The 21262-nt window shown below is 41.3% G+C and overlaps 1 protein-coding gene across 1 annotated transcript in view; it reads left to right on the forward strand.

The window, feature by feature from the left end:
* Positions 1-21262, forward strand: part of CSMD1 (CUB and Sushi multiple domains 1) — a 1580412-nt gene that overhangs the window by 1169672 nt on the left and 389478 nt on the right. The window contains exons 13-14 of the mRNA XM_040643176.1: positions 19324-19506; positions 20713-21039. Of these exons, the coding sequence (XP_040499110.1) occupies positions 19324-19506; positions 20713-21039 (510 nt within the window). The remainder of the gene's footprint in view (positions 1-19323; positions 19507-20712; positions 21040-21262) is intronic.

Below are 21262 nucleotides of genomic sequence, written 5' to 3' on the forward strand. Positions count from 1 at the left end.
TTTAATTTTGGTGTGTAAAGCTGTGACATGTTTAGTTTTTTTTGTTTGTTTGTTTGTTTTTTTTGTTTTTTTTTGTTTTTTTTTTGTTTTTTACTGGGGTTGTTAGCTCTTTGGTATTTAATAAGAACATGTGCTATTTCTTAGAAACTTGAGGCGAATAAACAAATTTGAATCATTTCTGCACTTTTCTTCCAGTTAATTTGTTTTTCCTCCTATTGATTTTACATGGGTCATGGTTGTTTTAAAGGGATTGCCTAGAAAAGAGATTTCTCAGTTATCCAGGTTTCCAAGTGTTACTTGAATACCATTGTCCCGACATTCACATTCAAACGTAAATATTTTTTGCCAAAATCAAATATAAATGCATATGTTTGTGTGTGTATATACATATGCATATATTTATTTAAACACATAAGCAATGTGTCTATTTTTATTACTTCAAAATAAAAATTCTGGAATGGTACAGATATTTATTCCTTTTTTAATGACTCGGGTCATCTGGTAAGCAGGAACTTCTTCCTTCCTTTTCCTGCAGTCATTGTAGGAATTACGATGTGGTAGATTGTATCTTTAATGTTTGCAGTGATCAGTAGGTTGTAATCCTAACAGACCCACTATTTGAAGGCGTGGGCGCACGCACCCTGAATCACTTCACTCTGGGTGTAAAGGTGAGGTTCTTGCTGAGGTGAGGGATTATGGGACAGCCCGGCTTGTGTTTTTAGGAAGCCCCTACCTACGTAAGGTTCATTATCCGAGGCCTGCATATGGTCTGAGGTGCTTCTCGTTCCTTGTGGCTCTTTTCATTTTTTTTCATGATTCTGAATGCATATTGAAAACATCCTGTAATGGTGGGAAAGATGAGACTATGCACTTGAAAGGGTCTTGTGTTTCCTTCCAGTTTCCTAATGTACTTTGACATGTGTGTATGCAATTCTATGTACCTGATCCCTGATTTGGACATTTTCTGTTGGAGACAATGACAGTGATGCATGCTTCCTGTGCTTGACACAGAGCAGTGGGCTCATGGGAAAGCTCCTGGAAGCAGGCTCATGCTGGAGACCACGCCAGGCCAAGCCTCTTCACCGGGACACAGAGCATTGTTGGGTCAACATCTTCAGCTTAGAATCAGTCCTTTTAAATCCCAAATCAGGTTACTAATCGGTAGGGAGATCGGGGATTTCGGGCAAGTCAGAGTGGCCTCCTATTGGAGCTGATCAGTATTTTGGATAAAATGGGCATTTTCAGATTAGTGCTCCCTGAAGCCCAGTGTCTTAGCTCCCTAGGCAGCACCACAAACACAGTTCTCAACTCCAAAAGTACTTACAAATCATTTGCACAGAGCTAAACTTGAGTTTGGATACAATACTCCCATCATCTCTGTGAGAAGAGAGAGAAGAGCTAAAGCTTGTTTCTGTGGTCCATGCCTCCTGGATTTCTCAGATCCAGAATTTCACAGTAGGGGCCACAGAGCAGAAAGAAAAGCCAAGAAACCTCATTCCTGATGCATCTTAGCTGTTGACAGTACCTTTGAAAGCATCTCGTTTTTATTTTAGTCAAACAAAGTGCATTGGTGTGAAAAGCAAATACAGTATTTTACCCACGCAACAGAATTTCCCCTGAACACCATAATTAAGCATGATTACACATAATTTTAACAAGCACAGGCCACTGTAATAGCAATCTGCTACTTTCCAGGGTCATGTTATTCTTTGTATTAGAAAGGAAATGGCCATGGGAGTTTCCAGTTCCTTCCAAGCGCCCCACCGTGCTCCGTCCATACAGCGTTCTGTAATGCCGGGGGTAGAGCTGTGCCCGCCGTGTGGAAATGCTCAGGTATTATCTGCAAGGGGAAGCATGGGTGGGCTGTCATTCGTTTGCAGCAATCTTGTTCTCTAAGGATGATGAAAGGAAATCACTTATTTTAGATATTTCTGAGGCCAAGGCCTGGGAAAAATGAGAATGGAAGAGCAGGTGCAATGTGGACATTGTAGGAGACACTTGCTTTCTTGACCTCTGCCCTGTCCAGAGGATGGAAGCATTGACCAATCTTGGGCACATTTTCATCTGGTTACTAGCACCCCCACAGCAGTAGTGATCTGGAAGCCACAAACTACCCCTTATCTACTCTCGTCTTTGTTTTTTGTTTTTTGTTTTTAACCCTGAATTCAGGATACAGGGGACAGTCAAGTAGCAGATGAGAAAAACGTAGACACACATGCTACGGGGACTTGCTTTTACCACAAGAGTAACTCTGTTAACACCTTGCTCAGTCTGTAAATAGGTTGGTCTGATGTTATCAGAGGAAAGCTTTAGTTTTCTAAAATCCAAATATTTCTAACCCTTTTAGGGAAAGGTTACCTGAATCCCTGGAGCAAAGTGGTTTCTGAAGAAGTGAATGAATTGTAATCCTGTGGGAAACCATAGGGAATTTAATGGAGATTTTCATCTGCGGAAACCACATGAAATATATACATTTTATGATATTTTTCCAGCTTTATTGAGATAAAATTGGCATATAATACTGTGTAAGTTTAAGGTGCACCGTGTGATTTGATACGTGTGTCGGTTGAGAAGTGATTACCAAACTCACGTTAGTCTCTTACCTCAGACAGTTGCCGTCGGTGTGTGTACAATGAGTGTTGTTAAGTAGTCACCTTGCTGTATATTACATTCCCAGGACTTGTACACCTTGTAACTAGAAGCTGGTATCCTTTGACCACCTTCGTTCCTTCTCCCGACCCCTCACCCCTGGCAACCACCAGTTTGCTGTTTCCATGAGGTCCGTTTTATTAGATTCCACACGTAAGTGAAATTATACAGTCTCTGTCTCTGTTTGACTTACTTCACTTTGCATAAGGCCCTCCAGGTTCATCCGTGTTATGACAACTAGCAGGAGTTCTTTCTTTTTCATCCCTGAATCCTAGTCTATCGTGTATTTACACACCACGTGTTCGAAGTCATTCATTCATGCACAAACGATCACGCTCTCTCCATGCCTCGGCTATTGTACAAAGTGCTGCTGTGAACATATCTCTTCGAGACAGTGATTTCATTCCTTTCAAATCAATACCAAGAAGGGGGACTTCTGGATTATAGGGTAGCTCTACGTTTAGCTCTTTGAGGAACCTCCACACTGTTCTCCGCGGTGGCTGCCCCAGCTTGCATTCCCGCCAACAGTGCACGAGGGCTCCCCTTTCTCCACATCCTCGCCAACATCTGTTGTTTCTTGTCTTTTTGATGATAGCATTCTGACCGGATAAGGTGATGTCCCACCATGGTTCTGATTTGCATTTTCCTGATCATGAGTGATGTTGAACACTTTTTGATGTACCTTTTGGCTATCTGTATGTCTTCTTTGAAAAAAATATCTGTTCAGGTGATTTGGCCATTTTTCAATTGGATTATTTACTAATTTTTTAAATTTTATTATTACTATTCTGCTATTAAGCTATATCAGTTCCTTACATATTTTGGGTATTAACCTCTTACCAGATATATGATTTGTAGATATTTGCTGTCTTTTCATAGGCTGTGTTTTCATATTCTTGACCATTTCTTTTGTTGGACAGAAGTAGTCCCACTTGATTTTTGCTTTTGTTGCTTATACTTTTGGTGTCATATTGAAAAAGTCATTGCCAAGACTGCAGTCAAGGAGACTTTTCCCCCGTGTTTTCTTCTAGGCATTTCATGGTTTCTGGTCTTATGTTTAAGACTTTCATCCATCTCAGGGTGCCTGGGTGTCTCAGTTGGTTAAGCGTCTGCCTTCATGATCTCAGTGTCCTGGGGTCAAGTCTCACATTGGGCTCCCTGCTCAGCAGGGAGTCTGCTTCCCCCTCTCCCTCTGCCCCTGTTCGAATGCTCTCTTTCTTTCTCTCACTCTCTCTCTCTCTCTCTCTCTCTCTCAAATAAATAAATAAATAAAGTATTAAAAAATGAGCTTTGGGGAAAAAAAAATCTTTCATCCATCTCAAGTTAGTTTTTGTGTGTGGTGTAAGAAAGGAGTCCAGTTTCACTCTTGTGCATATAAATACCCAGTTTCACAACACCATATGTTGAAAAGACTGTCCTTTCCTCACTGAGTGTTCTTGGCTCCCTTGTAAAATATTAGATGACCATAGATACGTGGGTTGACTTCTGGGCTGTCTGGGTTCTGCTGCACGGATATAGGTCTGCTTCTATGCCCGTACCATACTGTCTTATGACTATGGCTTTGGAGTATAGTTAGAAAGCAGGGCATGGGATGCCTCCAGCATTGTTCTTTCTCAAGATTGCTTGGGTTATTTGGAATCTTTTGTGGTTACATACATTTTAGGATCATTTTTTCTATTTTTGTAAAAAAAAAAATGCAGTTCTCTTCGGTCTGGGAGTGGTCCAGGAGGTGCTTCATCCTCAGCTTTGTGTCCAGTGGTGTCTTAGGTGTGGATAGTTGCTGGTGAGTCTTCTCATGAAAGGGACTGAGATCGGGAATGACCGATGTCACCATCCTGATCATATCACTCCTAATCAATGGAGTCATAATTTTAAAAATCCAAATAAATACTCCTGTAATGACTGAGACCGCACCAACCTAGTGTTTCCCGTGTCAAACAGGAATTGTATGACCTTGTCACAAGTACATTTAAGGAGATAATGTGCACCCATGGGAGCAGGACGTGGTATGTTGTAAAAGTGTAACCCTGATAAATCATGCTCACTAAAAGGCAGGGATATTAGCTTATATAATCCACAAATTATCTACTGAAATTTTAAGAAATTGTTGTCTGGATGTATGACTATGGGTAAACATAATTTTAGGATTTAGCTGTATTCGTTGAGCACTTTCATATAAAGAACTTCCCTACGTGCTTTTGGAAGAGAAAGGACCTGCTAAAGCTGTTGATGGCTTTTTCATCTACTTGTGGAGACAGTTGACAGAAATAAAAGAGTCAGTAATACGTGTTCTGCATAACTAGCCAAGTCCTGCACGACCCTGCCTGGCTCAAGCCTGACATGAACAATGGCAATGGCATCATCATAGAAGAGGGACCAGAGATTTTGAAGAAATGGGCAGTTTCTCTGGGCATATTTGAATATATCCACTGTGACAACCCACGGGGGATGCAAGCATGCTGACTATGTTTCTGATAAGATAATTCTATCGTGTCTCTATCCTACCTGCTTTTCAACCCTTCTTGAAGTTCAGGTGCACAACAAATTCATTCTTATGTGGATGTTCAGAAATCCGTCATAGTTCCCATGTGCGGTTTAGACCTTCAGAGTTGCTTTCTCCCTCTTGCCCTGTTTGTAGTTTAGCTTATGATGGTTTTATGTATAAATATTTAAAAGGTGCTCATTGTCCAGAGTACATCTAGGGAGGACTTAGTTTTCAAAGGAGTCCATAAGGACAAAAAGCCCTTGGTGCTGGTGGCCAATCATTTTTACTGTGAAGAATTAAGTATTCTTTTTTTTTTAAAATTTTATTTATTTATTTGACAGAGAGAGACAGCCAGTGAGAGAGGGAACACAGGCAGGGGCAGTGGGAAAGGAAGAAGCAGGGTCCCAGCAGAGGAGCCTGATGCGGGGATCCATCCCAGAATGCTGGGATCACGCCCTGAGCCGAAGACAGACACTTAACGACTGAGCCATCCAGGCACCCCAAGAATTAAGTATTCTATTCAACCCAAATTCTTATTTGACAGTGTATTATTTTATCTAAGCAATTATCATGAAAACATGGGGATACATTTCCAAATAAAATAGATGCATTTTATAGGAAAAGAAAACAGTATTTTTATTTTCCATCTATTACCTGTGTATTTCTTCATTTGCTCTCAATCTAGGACAAGGGCTAAAAGTGATTACATTTCATAAAAGGCCCCAGGGGATATTAAAACTCTTCCTATAAACACAACTTTTACTTGTTCATGAAATACCTCGTTATTGTTTTTATTACAAAATTATTTTGTCTTTTCACATACTTTTTCTAAACCCACCCAACCCATCTTGGATCCTAGGTCAGTTAGGACTTGGAAAATGTTTCATGAGTGAGCAAGTACATTTGAAATGTGGAGAGTAGCAAGTATAGATTATAAAACCATGTGTAAATATCAACTTCTATGGCATTTATTAAAAATTATTTTGAAGAGTGTCACCTGTCCGCAGTCAGTACAGCAGGCAACTCTTGATCCCAAGGTTGTAAGTTTGAGCCTCACATTGGGTGTAGAGATGACTTAAAAATAAAATCTTTAAATTTTTTAAAAAAATTTAAATTAAATAAAATAATTCTAAAGAGCATCTACTGTGTATTTTAGATGCATTTGAATAGCTACTGGAGATTTAGCAGTCAATGTGATAGACCCTCCCGGAGCTTACAGTAGCACAAAAGATAAATAAAATGCACAGTGACAAGTGGTACAGTGGAGAAGAGAGATGCAGGCTATCCCAGGGCAAATGCAATTGAAAGGGGACAATCAACAGTGAATTGAACTGGAGGCATGAAAGGCAGGGTGGACACCATTTTTGCAGTGGGTGAGGAAGGCTGAGGAGAGCAGGTACCATCACTTACTGAAAGAAGTTGTGGCCTGGATGGTGGATTACAAGGAAGGGCGTGAGGAGAGCTGACCCAGAAGTGTTAGCAATGTCCAGATCTTGCCAGGCTTCCCACATAAACAGAAAGAATTTGGATTAAGAATGGAGATCGCCAGAGGCATTTCTAGCGAGTTAGGGCCATCTCCAGGTCTGAGGTTTAGAGACATTATTTTGGCTGCAGCATGAAAAGTGGAATGAAGAACCAGGGTGGGAAGTGGTGAGATCCTTCCAAGGGCAGCAGTGATGGCGGGGCATGAACAATCGTGGGCGATGATCCTTGGAACATGCGGGAGTGCAGCTAACACCTCAGACACATCTTTGTGTGGGTCTTTGGGGCCTGGGAGGTTGGATGACAGTAGCCATCAAGGAACTGTGCATGTTCTTTGAGATGGTCCCAAAACAATGTTTTTAGTAAAATGTATTAATCATAGGAAAACCAAGACCTACGGTTCATATTTTTTGCTAAATTCTAAATCTAAGATTTCAGAATGTCATGAGGGAACATTAACAAGTATCCAATCCTATTGCATTTGTTTCTCATTAAGATTAAATAATGTACTTAAGGTTTTTTTCCTTTTTTTAATAATAATTTTTTATTATATTATGTTAGTCACTGTACAGTACATCCCTAGTTTTTGATGTAAAGTTCAATGATTCATTACTTGCCTATAACACCCAGTGCACCATGCAATACGTGCCCTCCTTAATACCCATCACCAGTCTATCCCATTCCCCCACCCTCCTCCTCCCTGAAGCCCTCAGTTTATTTCCCAGAGCCCATAGTCTCTCATGGTTCATTCCCCTTTCTCTTTATCCCCCCTTCTTCTTCCCTTTCTTCTCCTACCGATCTTCCTACTTCTTATGTTCCATAAATGAGTGAAACCATATGATAATTGTCTTTCTCTGCTTGACTTATTTCGCTTAGCATTATCTCCTCCAGTCCCGTCCATGTTGCAAATGTTGAGAAATCATTCTTTTTGATGGCTGAGTAATATTCCATTGTATATATGGACCACATCTTCCTAATCCAGTCATCTGTTGAAGGGCATCTCGGCTCCTTCCACAATTTAGCTATTGTGGACAATGCTGCTATGAACATTGGGGTGCATATGGCCCTTCTCTTCACTACGTCTGTATCTTTGGGGTAAATACCCAGTAGAGCAATTGCTGGATAATAGGGTAGCTCAATTTTTAACTTTTTAGGGGACCTCCACACTATTTTCCAAAGTGGCTGTACCAACTTGCATTCCCACCAACAATGTAAGAGGGATCCCCTTTCTCCACACCCTCTCCAACATTTGTTGTTTTGTGCCTTGTCCATTTTTTGCCTTTCTAACTGGTGTAAGGTGGCATCTCAGTGTGGTTTTGATTTGAATTTCCCTGATGGCTAATGATTTTGAACATTTTTTCATGTGTCTCTTAGCCATTTGTATGTCTTCATTGGAAAAGTATCTGTTCATATCTTCTGCCCATCTTTTGATTTGATTATTTGTTTCTCATGTATTGAGTTTGAGAAGTTCTTTGTAGATCTTGGATACCAGTCTTTTATCTGTAGTGTCATTTGCAAATATCTTCTCCCATTCTGTGGGCTGCCTCTTAGATTTTTTGACTGTTTCCTTGGCTGTGCAGAAGCTTTTTATCTTGATGAAGTCCCACAAATTCATTTTTTCTTTTGTTTCTCTTGCCTTTGGAGATGTGTCATGAAAAAAGTTGCCGTGGCCGATGTCAAAGAGGTTGCTGTACTTAAGGTTTTAAAGATGGTTTCTGCTACAACCAAAGCAAAAAATACCTTCACCAGTGACGATAGTGTATTAAATGTGATTGTAGATTTTCCTTTATTTCAAACTAAAGAAATCTTGCAGATACTTTAAACTGTTCTTCCATGTCTTTGAGAGCCGTAATTAATCTGGAAGCAATGTGGAAGGAAACATGCCCATTGTGTGAGAAATAGTTGGAATAAATAAATGGAATGTGTGGAATGCCTTATTTTAGTGTTTTCAGTACATGCTGCTCTTAATAACAGCAGTAACAAAATTATAATAATGCAGGTTTTACTGGAATCTTTTACACTCCAAAGTGAATTCTTCACAATGCGTAAAAAGAGGAGGGCACAATTCTAATTCCTGACAGCAATCAGTGTTTCTCTGCTCGCTGTTCCTCTGTGACCCCGACTAAACAATAAGCTGAAGGAATGTGAAGGAAAGGTTGGAGAATCCATCATTGATGGACTGGGGCTCAGCAGTGCCTGGAAGAACGGGATACACTGACAGTGGGGACACTCAGGGAATGGGGAGACAAGGGCAGGGAGGAGCACCAAGCCAGGGGTGGATCTCTGCATTTCTCTCCAAAGGAGACGGCACACACAAGGGCAGGCTGATGACCTCCATCCAGAGAAGACAGGTCAGGACATACAGGTGGACTTCAGGAGCCTCCCTAAGTGACAGGACAGGGTGACGAACCAGAACATTCAGAGAGAGAAAATGTACACGTGTGTTATTCTGATCAGCAAGATGCATTGTGAGGCTGCCGCCATCAGCGAGTGTGGCAGCCTTGTGCGGCACTGGGTCTTCTGACGCTGTGACAGACCCCGCCTCTTCAGGCTTCACGGGGAGACAGAACGCATCTCTGCTGCTCAGGATGGACTTGACCATGTTGAGCAGTACCAGTGTGAACCAACTACCTCAGCTTTCCCAGGACTAAGGGTCCTTGACCCTCAGGCTGAACGCTGGTGAACGTAGACAACAGATCAAAACACAGGCTCTTTTCACCCAACCTAATCACCAGCACCTCTTCCCACGCTCTCCTGTGCCAAATTGCTGGTCTGGGAAACCTTCCTGTCTTAAAAGCTGGGGAAGTGAAGGATCAAGTTTGGGTCCTGCACAGAGCAGCAGGGAGCATCAGCTACAACACCTTGCCTGACAACAAGCATGTTGGCCACTCACTCCAGTGGTCCTGAGAAAGAATTTGTCATCACTGGAAGTTTCCAGAAGCTCATCATCATCTCCTCCCATGCTCACTACTCCTCCTTCCCATCCAACTCCAACAATCCCCAACCCAAGAAGACTCCCAGGCTTCTATCCTTCCCATCAACAAGGGCCTTCTTTTCCTCACATAGTCAGAAAGTTGATGGAAGAAACACAAACCAGTGTCCCAAGAATTGTATACTACTAAAATCAGAGAATAATTATCCTTTCGGGCTTCATAAAAATAATTTTTTGCTATAATGTAAACAATACTCTCAGGAGTATTTTTAGGAAATATTTATGAACAGGACGGATCCCTAGCTGCTTCCTTTTGACCATTCTCAGAATCTGCCTGTGGCATAATTCCGGAGTCGAAGTCAGTTGGACAAACTTTGCCAGAGAACATAAAAGCAGCCCAATCCCGACTGAATGAAAGACTCATGTATTCTACAATCACTTGACATCGTGGGCATCACAAATTTGTAAATATTGTCTCTTTTATTCATACTCCTATATTAGTTTGCTGAGGCTGCCATAACAAAGTGCCCCACATCAGGGGGCTTAAATTTATTCCCTGACAGGTCTAGAGGCTGCAAGTCCAAGGTCAAAGTGCTGGCACATTTGATTTCTTGTGAGGCCTCTCTCCCTGTGTCTTCCCATGGCTTTCTCTCTGTGTGTGCCTGCCCCTACTGTCTTTTCGTCTTCTCAGAAGGATACCAGTCCTATTGAATGAAAGCCCTACCATTATGACCTCATTTCACCTTACTTACTTCCTTGAAGACCCCACCTCCAAATACAGTCACATTGAGGGTTAGGGCTTCAACATGAATTATGGGGGGTGGGGGGATCATAATTCATTCCATAACAACTCTGAATAATTATTGATTAGCAGTTAATTCAGTATTGTGTTCCCAGATAATTACTTGCTATGCAGATATCCTGTGTTGCCAACTCAGGACAGAGCCATATGCTCGGATAAAATGACATTATCTTATAAGATGAAATGTCTAACAAGAACACAAGCCTGAGTAGAGGATACGCCAGCTCTGAAGAGGTGACCTAATGAAATACCCGTGAGCTGTGCCAAGGTTCTTCTCCAGAAGTAATTTTGGGTTTGCTCTAATGCACAGATAATTGGATAATCAAGTGTCCAAATGTTGCGCCTAATTGTACAGCTAAGTTGAAAAAAAAATTGGCCTAGAAAATGTTTAAATTATTCATAGCTAAATGCCCATTTCAATCACAAAATAATCTTTGTAAGCTAGGCACACGTTCTTTCTCTTAGTAGATGTAATAAACATAGGATGTCTGTCTTTGGTATTATAGAGTAAGTAATATTCAGCAATATTTAGTGCAGGAAGTAAACAGCCCATATCTATCCTAGTAAAGCAGATATAGGGCATTTATCTCTAACAAGTGTGACTTCCTATCTCTGAGAAAAACTGGCGAGGAAACACACTTGGAAGAATTAGTGAGCTTATATTCTAGGGCTGCTAACTTTAAGCACGTGGAATGCTGTGAAAAATGGTGCCTTTCATGTGGGTACAGCTAATCTCCTTAGGAAAAAAGTTGATAACAGGGCAAGAAATTTATTAAACCTATTCCCTAGATTCTAAAATTAAAATTGCTTTTCTCCCCCTTGAATATGCACCTCTTTCTCTTCTTTATGGCCAGCTATCCAAATGTGCTCTCAAGCCCATGAAATTACAAATCAATTGGAAGTTAGCCAGTTAAAGTGTACCTGCAAATTGCCACCTCTCCAACAACAACAACAAAAGCCTTGTCTCTCCTTGATTTTGATGGCAGAATGAAGAAAGAATGAAGAAGGACCCAAATGGTTTTGATTCATTATATCCTGATGCATTCTTATTTTTCTTTTATCTAGTTTGTCATTTTTCTACCTACGTGAAAATCATTTTTGTCATAGTCACATTTACTTTTATTTGCCTTAACTATTTAACTCCCCACGTATTCCCAAAATAATTTTTTAAAACATATTTCTATTTCTTTTTCCTGAAAACTAAACACAAGGTAACAAAATATTTAAACACCGTCCTGGTGAAAAATGCCAAACATATTAAAAATGGCTTGATGTTTGAGAGGTGACTTTTTTTTTTTCCCATTGAGATGATGTTTTTGGTAGGAATTAATCTCAATTTTTAATTTTGCTAACATTTTGTGGCAGATGTTATGGCAAGTACCATTTATTAAAAGAAACGGAACTATTTTCCTTTGTTTTTCTTCAAGGTGGAGTGTCCTGTGGCATTTCCTGGATCTTTCAGAGAACCACAATGATTTGACAGTGATTTCACAGAAATCACTAGATATAGTGTTGGTTTTGTTTTGGTTTTAGGTTTTTTGGTGTGTGGGTGTTTTTTTGTTTGTTTGTTTGTTTTTGTTTTTAAGAGAGAACCCAGCTTGCTGCCCTTGCTGGAAAACTTGACTCTCCCCTTCCTCCTGCCTTGACACCCAGCAGCCACTTTGCACCAGGAGACACAATCCTTAAAATGTCAGCCAGCAAGTCCAGGGGTGGCAAGTGACAAAGGAGTGTCTGGGTCCTTGTCGACACAACCCATCTACCTCTCTGCGCTTCCAACCTCCGGCTACAGGAGGAAAATAAAATACTCATTAATTTCAGCCAGTGTTCCTTGAAACTTTTCGCTCCTAGCAGCCAAAGGCAATCCTAATAAAACAAAATTCACAATACTTACTGACACTTTTACTCTGACCTGTGAAAAAAGAGAATATTTTAGCTTGTGAGATGACCTAGCTGTTTTTGTGTGCGGGTATAATTTATGGGTAGATTTATTGCACATGTTGGATCATTTCCATGTGATTATTTTTAAGTAGATAAATATAATAAATCCACTTTGGTGTTTCTCTTTATGCCTAAATCTTTGTTTTAGTCCAACTTAAGGACCACTATTGGGAAAGGACTCCAGTTTCCCCTTTGGTAGCACTCATGTTACATGCTTATTTATGAAATATGTATTACCAGACGTTAGTCTAAATCAGTCTTTTGGGGGGGGCGGTGGCGGGCACTTTCTGTAACGGCGTTCTGGTGCTGACATGTGTCAGGTAGGAAAAGGCGTGCTCCTTGAGAGAGGAGAGGTGGGATTCTGGCTGCTCACTGTTCAGCCCCCTTTAGTCCCCTGAAATGGTCCCCTTGAGGTGCTGCACATTAGCGGAATCCTGTGTTTCGTCCTCTTGAAAACTGCAGCCTCTCCTCCTTCTCACCTGACTCAGGAATGCCTCCCATCCTGCTTGGCAGCCATTCCTCCTTCTCCCTTAGGCGGGACCTTCACAGCGTAGCCAAAGGCTTCACTGGGAAGCACTAGAATTTGTGACTGGGAGGGTGGATCTCCCTGTGTGATGCTGAAGTGTAGACAAGTCTGGGAACTGCTGATTTTAGGCCATCAGAATGCAGAGGTCGAAGCAAAAGAGGGGTCTATTCAAAACTTTGCTAGAATTAAGAATGCCTCATTCCTTAAACATACAATAGTTAATGTGTCAAGCTCGAAGCCCAACTAGGAAAGTCAACTTTCCTAGTTAACAGTAGAAAATGGTTCTACAGAGGCATCATTAAAATTTTCAGATACTGCATTCTGTTGTGATAATATATAGCTGAATGATGTAAGGAGCGGCCTTGCCTGAAGTTCTAAAGGTAAGGGGCTTTTTCTTTTCTTCTAGACTTGTTTCATCTTGAAACCAGGGGGAGCAGTAATGCTGGTTAAGATGATGGAAATTAACATTGCAAAGTAGAGTGTGTCTTAAGAAACATCTCATTATGGCCTGGGGATGGGTGGCGCTCACTGAGTCTGCCGCACCACTCTTGTCCCTGAGCACAGGGGAGGGTGGTGGTCACTGAGTCTGGACCGCCCCTCTCTTGTCCCCGAGTTCGGGCAGCTCCCCTGGGTTCTGCTCTTGGCTGAGTGTGAGTGTCACTGCCATGGCTCCAACGTGACCTTTCTTTTGCATGACCCACAAGATAAACATTCAGGGCTGAACATAAAATATGTAAAAGTTCACAGTACAGTTTCCTTGGGCTGCTTATTTTTATTTTAAAGACATTTGATGCATAGTACTAACTTCAGAATGTCTTCAAAATGACAAATGTCTCACCAAGAGTGCGAAGATGTTCATCCGTCATCTGTTCAAAGTACTAGACTAGAGAGCTCTTGAAGATTATTAATTATTCTTGGTCCTAGTACCTCGGCACATAAGATCTGCTCCACAAATAATTTTGGAGGAGTATCAAAGAGAATAATAGACCCAAGTTTCCATGAATATGAAATAAAAGATTTTTGCCTTGAACCTAGATTCCCCGTGCACCTCTCTTTCTTGTAACACATGTTGCCCACCAAATATAGATAGATAGATAGATAGATAGATAGATAGATAGATAGATAGATAGATAGAATTTAAAATCTTCATGATAATTTGGGATTGGAGTTCTTGGTAATTTCACAATAAATTAGGAAACAATTGCTCATCTTGTGTGGTTCCTATAGCTCTTACAGCATGATTCTAATAAAGTGTAATGAAAGAATGTTATCCCAGTCAAGGTCTAGAAGTCTTGCATTGCCTGGTCCTTGACCCCCTTGTTGTTCTTCTGTTTTGCTGTCTGCCTCTTGATCACCTCACTATAATCACACTTGGTTTCTAGCTGCTTCTCAGCCCTGCCAGACAGATTCCTCACTCGGCCCCATATTTTAGATCTGCTCACTGTATGTGCAGTATTCTTCTTTCTTATACTCAGGGGTGTGTCCTCCCTTCATATCTCTGCTCAAATGTGAACTTTTCAGGGACCATCCCTGGATGTTTCACCTGAAACAGAACCCTCCCCACTCGAGGTTCCCTCTTACCCTGCTTTTTCCTTCTTCAGTGAATTTTTTCACTGTCTGAAATATTTTCTGTTATTTGTTTATTTCCTGCTGACTGCCCTGAGTTACAAATTTCACAAGATCAGTGACTCGGTCTGTTCATTTTTTTCTGAGACCATATAGCTAGAACAGTCGATTTGCTGTGCTCAAAAATATTAGTCACAGACTAAGTACTTGGGCAAAGGCTAGTAACTCTTTGTGCGGGGTGGAATCAGCTGCCCATGTTATAGATAGAAACTGTGTCCTTAAGTCCGGTCAGATATTTCAGAAGTTCTTTTAAAGAACAAAACAATACAAACCATCCACTTTGTTTCGGGCACTATTTTTAGGACTAGGAAATACAAATAAGTATATGGATTAGTCATTGTTATGGAAAAATTTACAGTGTGATGGGGTCAAGAGACAGGTTCACAAGGGGGCTTTAGCGAAGGGGGATGCCACGACAGAAGAATGGTGTCTTCGATGGGAGGACCAGAATGGGAGAAAGCTTGGTAGCATGGGAGATCCTGGACTGTTGAGGAGCCTCTGGCTTGAATGCAAGAACCCTTCATGGAGTGGGAGAAATTTAAGTTGAAGACGCACAAAGTATTTGAAAATGTACACTGATTGCCCATTGCTTGGTCTCTTTATGACATACAAGCACCTGACAGGTAGGTCTACCTACAGGTATGCTCCAGTGGGCGGGTGGAAGAAGACAGGACATTCCCTAGAGTGTTGAGGAGAAGATAAGAAGTGAGAGCCAAAAACAATGAGGCCCTAATATGTCAAAAAAATTGTATGGATAGCGTTTGATAAGGGACACAGGCCAAGATACTTAGTTATGTGAAGGAGCCTGAGGGAACTTAGTTATCACTGAAACACGCGTCCGTTCATCTGTGCTTCTATGGCCCTGTGCTGAGCCGTGACAGGTGCAAAGACGGTACAGAAAGAGGAATAATCAGGGGTGCCTGGGTGGCTTAGTCGTTAAGCGTCTGCCTTCGGCTCAGGGCGTGATCTCGGAGTCCTGGGATCAAGCCCTGCTTCAGGCTCCTATGCTAGGAGCCCGCCTCTTCCTCTCCCACTCCCCCTGCTTGTGTCCCCTCTCTTGCTGGCTGTCTTTCTTTCTGTCAAATACATAAATAAAATCTTAAAAAAAAAAAAAAGAGAGGAATAATCAGCCAGGTCTCCATTGGCTATGCACCACACCCCAGGTATGCGTAGGAGAGTAGCTATGGCTTCCTGGTTCAAGAGGCTTGCATTGAATTGAATGAAATTGGCTTTTGTAGATCAAGAATTGTCAAATGACTGACAAGTTCATAGAGTTCATTGATTCATCTGACTCTCTCTCATGACCTTTCTCAGAAATTTACCTCTAAGTTTTCTATTCTCATCTGTTTATACCCCTCTATTTTCCATTATCTAGTCCAGAGTGATATCCCATTTATGCAAACATTTTATTCTCTCCAGAAAGACCACATGAGCGTGCGTGAAACAGGCCCCACCAGGCTCCTTCGTCAATCTCACTGTTTACTTTCTATGTCGTCTACTGCCGATATTCCACTAGAAACAAAAATGCTCAGATACGTCGAAAGAGCACATTGTGAATCCAATTACTCACTTATTATATAAACACTTACAGACATAATATAGCTAATAAAAATAAAATATATTAGAGACGGATGGTAAATATGTAATGATTTTTTAAATATCATTCAAAATAAACACTTTGTAAATTTCAGAAAAATTAATATAAAAAAAAGATAAAGAAATAATATTACTTAGTACTTTTTAAGGTCATTGGCAAAGAAAAAGAAAAGCATATCAACAGGAACGTGATGGAGTCCCCAGTAGACTGTTCCATGAATCTTCCCCACTGCTGAGTGAACCATATCAGACAGGCGGTGAGGATATAATCACAACTAAATATTTTCTTTAGGTTTTAATTATCGAATCCCATTTCTAGATTGATAATTTGGAGGAAATATTTTGACAATTTTTTTTTTTTTGTCTCTAGGGGCTTCAATCTTTCAATTGATAGCAAACTATATATTTTCAAAAAAAGAATCTCAAGGTCATGTTTGTCATCTTTGACATCTTACATTTCATTACGTATGGAAAGAGGTTTGATGCAGTTACTGTATCAATGTCAACACCTGATTCTTCACCTGCCACTTGTTGTCCTTGTTCAAAACACGTAAAGTAGAGGCACTTTCTCAAGTGAAGGCTATGTGGCCTTCAAGGGAAATTTCGAATCTGTGTGGATTTTGTCACACTCCTTGGGGGACAAGAGTGGGCATGGTGTATAGGGGTCAGGAGTGCAGAATGTCCCCCAAAAACCCCCCAAATGAAGTTTCACATGGGGAGTCTAATCAGGGACCACGTTCCTATTTCTTCTATGGCTGAAGGGTGAGACCTACTTGCACATACACCTACTGATACCAGACCATGCTGCCTGATCGCTCATCACTTGTCTACGCAGGGCACCTAATAACGCATGGGTTGGACCTCAGGTTGCGCTCCCGGCCAGTAGTACCCTTGCATCCAGACCCATGAACCTCAGCGTCTTGGTGGAAACAAGTGACCACAGCGTCTTGACCCTCAGCAGAGGGAGCAGGCAGACCTTCATTGGCAGCCATGCTGTGGGTCAAACGACAGCAGTTCTCCATCTGAGCCCCTGCAACCAGGAGTTCTCAGACTCAATTACTGGAGAAAATCGTGTTATCTCACATGCCGTAATTTATTTCCTTGTAAGAAGAAATTGTGAATTTCAGCATCACGGAGGCAGAACACACTTCTAGAAGTCTAAGGTTTACTAAGAATCATATTTTGAGTCCTGTATGTTTGGCTAATGTTTGAGCCCTGTCCTCGGAGGTAGGAAGTGGTCATGGAGGGTGTATAAATGAGAACTTGAAAGACTAAATTGCTCATGGTGGCCAAGCAAAGCCTGAGAGGCTCAACACCAAGTCTGGCATCCTGACTCCTGAACTTGGCGCCGTGTCCTTCACCAGGACCGTGGGGTGCCCAGCTTCCTACCCAACTGGGAGGCCACGCCTAACGCAAGCTCTTTTCTGTTATAAACCATTGGTATGAACCACCTTTTATAAGGGGGGGAGGGGGCACAAACTTTGGTTCAAGGCATCCTGACTATTAAATTGAAGTAAATCTCCGTCTCGCCCTGTTCAAGTCAAGGCCAGCAACTTGAACTCCATGGTCTATCCTTAAGGAAACGTGTTTTCTGGTGCTTTCTTTGGCCTGCGTTGCAAGCAGGAACACTTTTGTTCTTATGTAACCATTAGCCTAAGGGTCACCTTCTTTATTTGATAGCCTGCCAGGTTAGCAGAGCACACAGAACGTGTTACCCACCACCTGTTTTTGTTTCTTTTGCTATTCTGCCTAAGAAAACAGATGTGACGATACCCTATCTATTGAAAATCTTAACGCCGTTATGATACTACAGGTTGATTTCATTTCTCTGATACTGCTATACACTTCAAAGTCAAGTTTCTCCTCTCAAGTAAAATAAGCCATCCTGGGTTAGTCTCTGGGCGTGTGTCTGTTCCCCACACCGTAGACCATCCAGAAACTCAGTCCTGAGCCATTCTACGAACATCCCCAAAATTGTGAATTTGATTAGAAAGTGGTTAGATTGCTAATAAAACCTAAATTTGAATTTGTGCATGGTCCCTGCAAGATAATAGAGTAAGCCCATGAAGAATTTCAGCAGGAGGACCAATAGATGCATTTTTGATGGGTACATGGAAACAGTCCTGTATCTGTTGAAACTCCCTGTTATCCCTCCCTTCTCTCAGCAGTCCTGCAGAGGGATCTCTAACTAGTATTCAGATCACATCGTGTCTCATCCTCAAACCCTGCAATGCCTTCTTCCCACACCACTCTGCACAAAACCTGACAGGCTGCTCACAGGGGGGTCCCTCCCTTCCTCTCCAAGTGTAAAGGAGCGCTAACAACACTGGGCTGGTAACACTTTCTGAGAAGGAGTGATTTCAGACTTCCTTCAGGGTTGATTTATACCTTCTGTTTCTCCTGCATCCATTATTCTGGAATCCTTTGAACTTCTTCATTTTGCTTCAAACCACATATGGTGATCGGAAATCATATACATTTAAAAAATTTTATGGTTTCCCTCCATATAATGTGAGCCCCACGAGTGGGAGAATTCTGTCTTGTTGTTCAGTAACCTCTTTACCTAGAACAGGGCCTGACATATAGTTGGCCCTCAAAACATATTTTTTGTATGAATAAATAAGAAACATTTTATTTAATACATTCTGTGTAGTTAGCATTTAAGACAGAGCAAAGGTTGAAATATATGGATAGTTTTGGTGCATTTGTATCCGTCATGTTTTAATGAAAAGGGGCTTGGTTCTGCATAGTTTCTTTCTGTCTGAAGACCATTAATATACTCGTTTTGTTTCATAAATGAGTTTTAAGATTAAGGGAAAGAATATTCAAATGGATTTATTAATTTAAATATTCAGTAGTGAATGAACAATCTTACTTGTATTGTTTACATTTTTAAAAAAGGTAGATTAAAACACAATTGGTATTTACATTTTAATGGCAGCAATCCTGGACAACAGGTAGGAAGAGCATGGGCCAGGAAGACACATCTATTAATTGAAACATTCGTGTCGCCAACACATCTTTGTAGCCATTCAGGTCCCTCAAAAGACAATAAATTAAGTACCTTTCTTTCAAGTTAAATTACACTTTTTTTCAGGCTTTTGTAATTAAATGTTAGATGAAATGAGCATCCTTTTGAAACTTTTAACAAAAGCTATGTTTGGACCAGAGAAAAGTAACAACTCGTTCACTTTCTAAATTGTTAAAAAAAAAGAAAAAAAAAGAAAAAGGAAATGTTCACTGAGTATTTTTTTTCCTTACGGTTCATTTTTCTTTCCCATTTTCAGAAATTGAAAAGGGAGGATGTGGGGACCCTGGTGTCCCTGCCTACGGGAAGCGGGCTGGCAGCAGCTTCCTCCACGGGGACACGCTGACATTTGAGTGCCAGGCAGCCTTCGAGCTGGTGGGGGAGCGGGTGATCACGTGTCAACAGAACAACCAGTGGTCTGGCAACAAGCCCAGCTGTGTATGTGAGTACTGTGCCTGGACGCGGCTGTTCCGTCCTGTGACTGCCAGGCAGGGGGAGAGGGAGGGAAAGAGGCAGGTGCACTTAGAAAGGGGGAAAGGGGGCAGCGTTCAGAACCTCTGGAGAGTGCTTCATTGACCAAAAAAAGCATGGGCGTTCTCAAACACCAACTTCCTTGCTTTGCTCACTCAGGTAAAACTAATCCATGCTATTGTTCCATCTCCTACATAAAAGTAGCTGAGAGCTCTCTGCTAGCAAGAACAGACCATGCATATAGAAGCCTGCTTCCCTCCAGAGCTTCTGAAGTGGGAGGTCTGAGACATTCGCAGGCGATGGGCTTGAGGACTTTGATAATGTCCTAGCACAGAAACACCAGTTGTGAGTGTGGGTAGCATCAGCTTGGGTTTCTGCCTGCTTCTCCATAAGTAAAGGGTTTATCAAATAGAAACAAAGTACTTCATGATTATTTAAAGCAAGATATTTTTTTTGTAACTGAATGCAGCATGGCCTGAAGACAAATATGGAATTATGTGGAATAAAAAGCAAAGCCATGCCCTAGAAATAAATCCAACAGGTGTCCTCTCAAAAAAAAAAAAAAAAAAGAAATATATATATATTACACACACGTGTGCATATGTATGTATGTGTATGTGTATGTAAACTGATATTAAGTACACCCCCTTAAAAGATAAATGTTCCAAGAGATTTTTATATTATCCACCCAATACATGGTCTGATTTCCTGAGTTATTATTTATTAATCATTACCCTATAACTAATAAAAAAATAAATAACTTGAGAAAGTGAACTTTAAAGGCAAACATAAAATATAAAGAGAAAAGTTATCCTAGAAGACTAAACAGAACCAATATTATTTTCTGGAAATTGCTCCTGTGACACAGACACATTTTCATATTAATGTTTGTTCTTCCGAAGGCAGGAAGCTGTAACTAGAAATTCCAATATTTGCCCCAAGTTTCCTATACTTGATTATGTGTGGGCTCTGGCTGTGGTGTGTACCATGAAATAGTCTATTTACAACTTAGGGAAAGAAGAAAAGTTATGGTACAGAATCACCAGTTCAAAACTAGTTGAACGACTGTAAATCTCTGCAAGTGTGGATTGCCTTCTAGTTGGAAGCCATCAGTCAGTTTCATGTGGCCACTTATTTGGCCATGTGCAAAATTGTTTGAAAATGTGTGTCTTCACAGTTTCGTGTTTCTTCAACTTTACTGCATCATCGGGAATTATTCTCTCACCCAATTATCCCGAGGAATACGGCAACAACATGAACTGTGTCTGGTTGATCATCTCCGAACCAGGAAGCAGAATTCACCTCATCTTTAATGATTTTGACGTGGAGCCCCAGTTTGATTTCCTCGCGATCAAAGATGATGGGATTTCTGATATAACCGTCCTGGGCACCTTCTCAGGCCATGAGGTGCCCTCGCAGCTGGCCAGCAGTGGACACATAGTCCGCTTGGAATTTCAGTCCGACCACTCCACGACCGGCAGGGGATTCAACATCACTTACACCAGTAAGCAAGCTTCCCCCCACACCACTTCCAGGCCCCCTTTATTTACACGTATGTGGCGTGTGGGGTCCAGGCTGACACTTCATAGCGTGAGAGTAGCACAGTTAGATAGCATTGTCCCGTCATCCTAAACACTACATCACCCCATGGAGGTTGGCATCTCAGTCAGCCTTATAGTAGGGATTAGCTCTCATGTGTCTTTTCTCTTTCTCTGATTTCCCTCCCT

Source organism: Ursus maritimus, unplaced genomic scaffold (assembly GCF_017311325.1).
Source record: "Ursus maritimus isolate PB19 unplaced genomic scaffold, ASM1731132v1 scaffold_28, whole genome shotgun sequence".
NCBI lineage: Eukaryota > Metazoa > Chordata > Mammalia > Carnivora > Ursidae > Ursus > Ursus maritimus.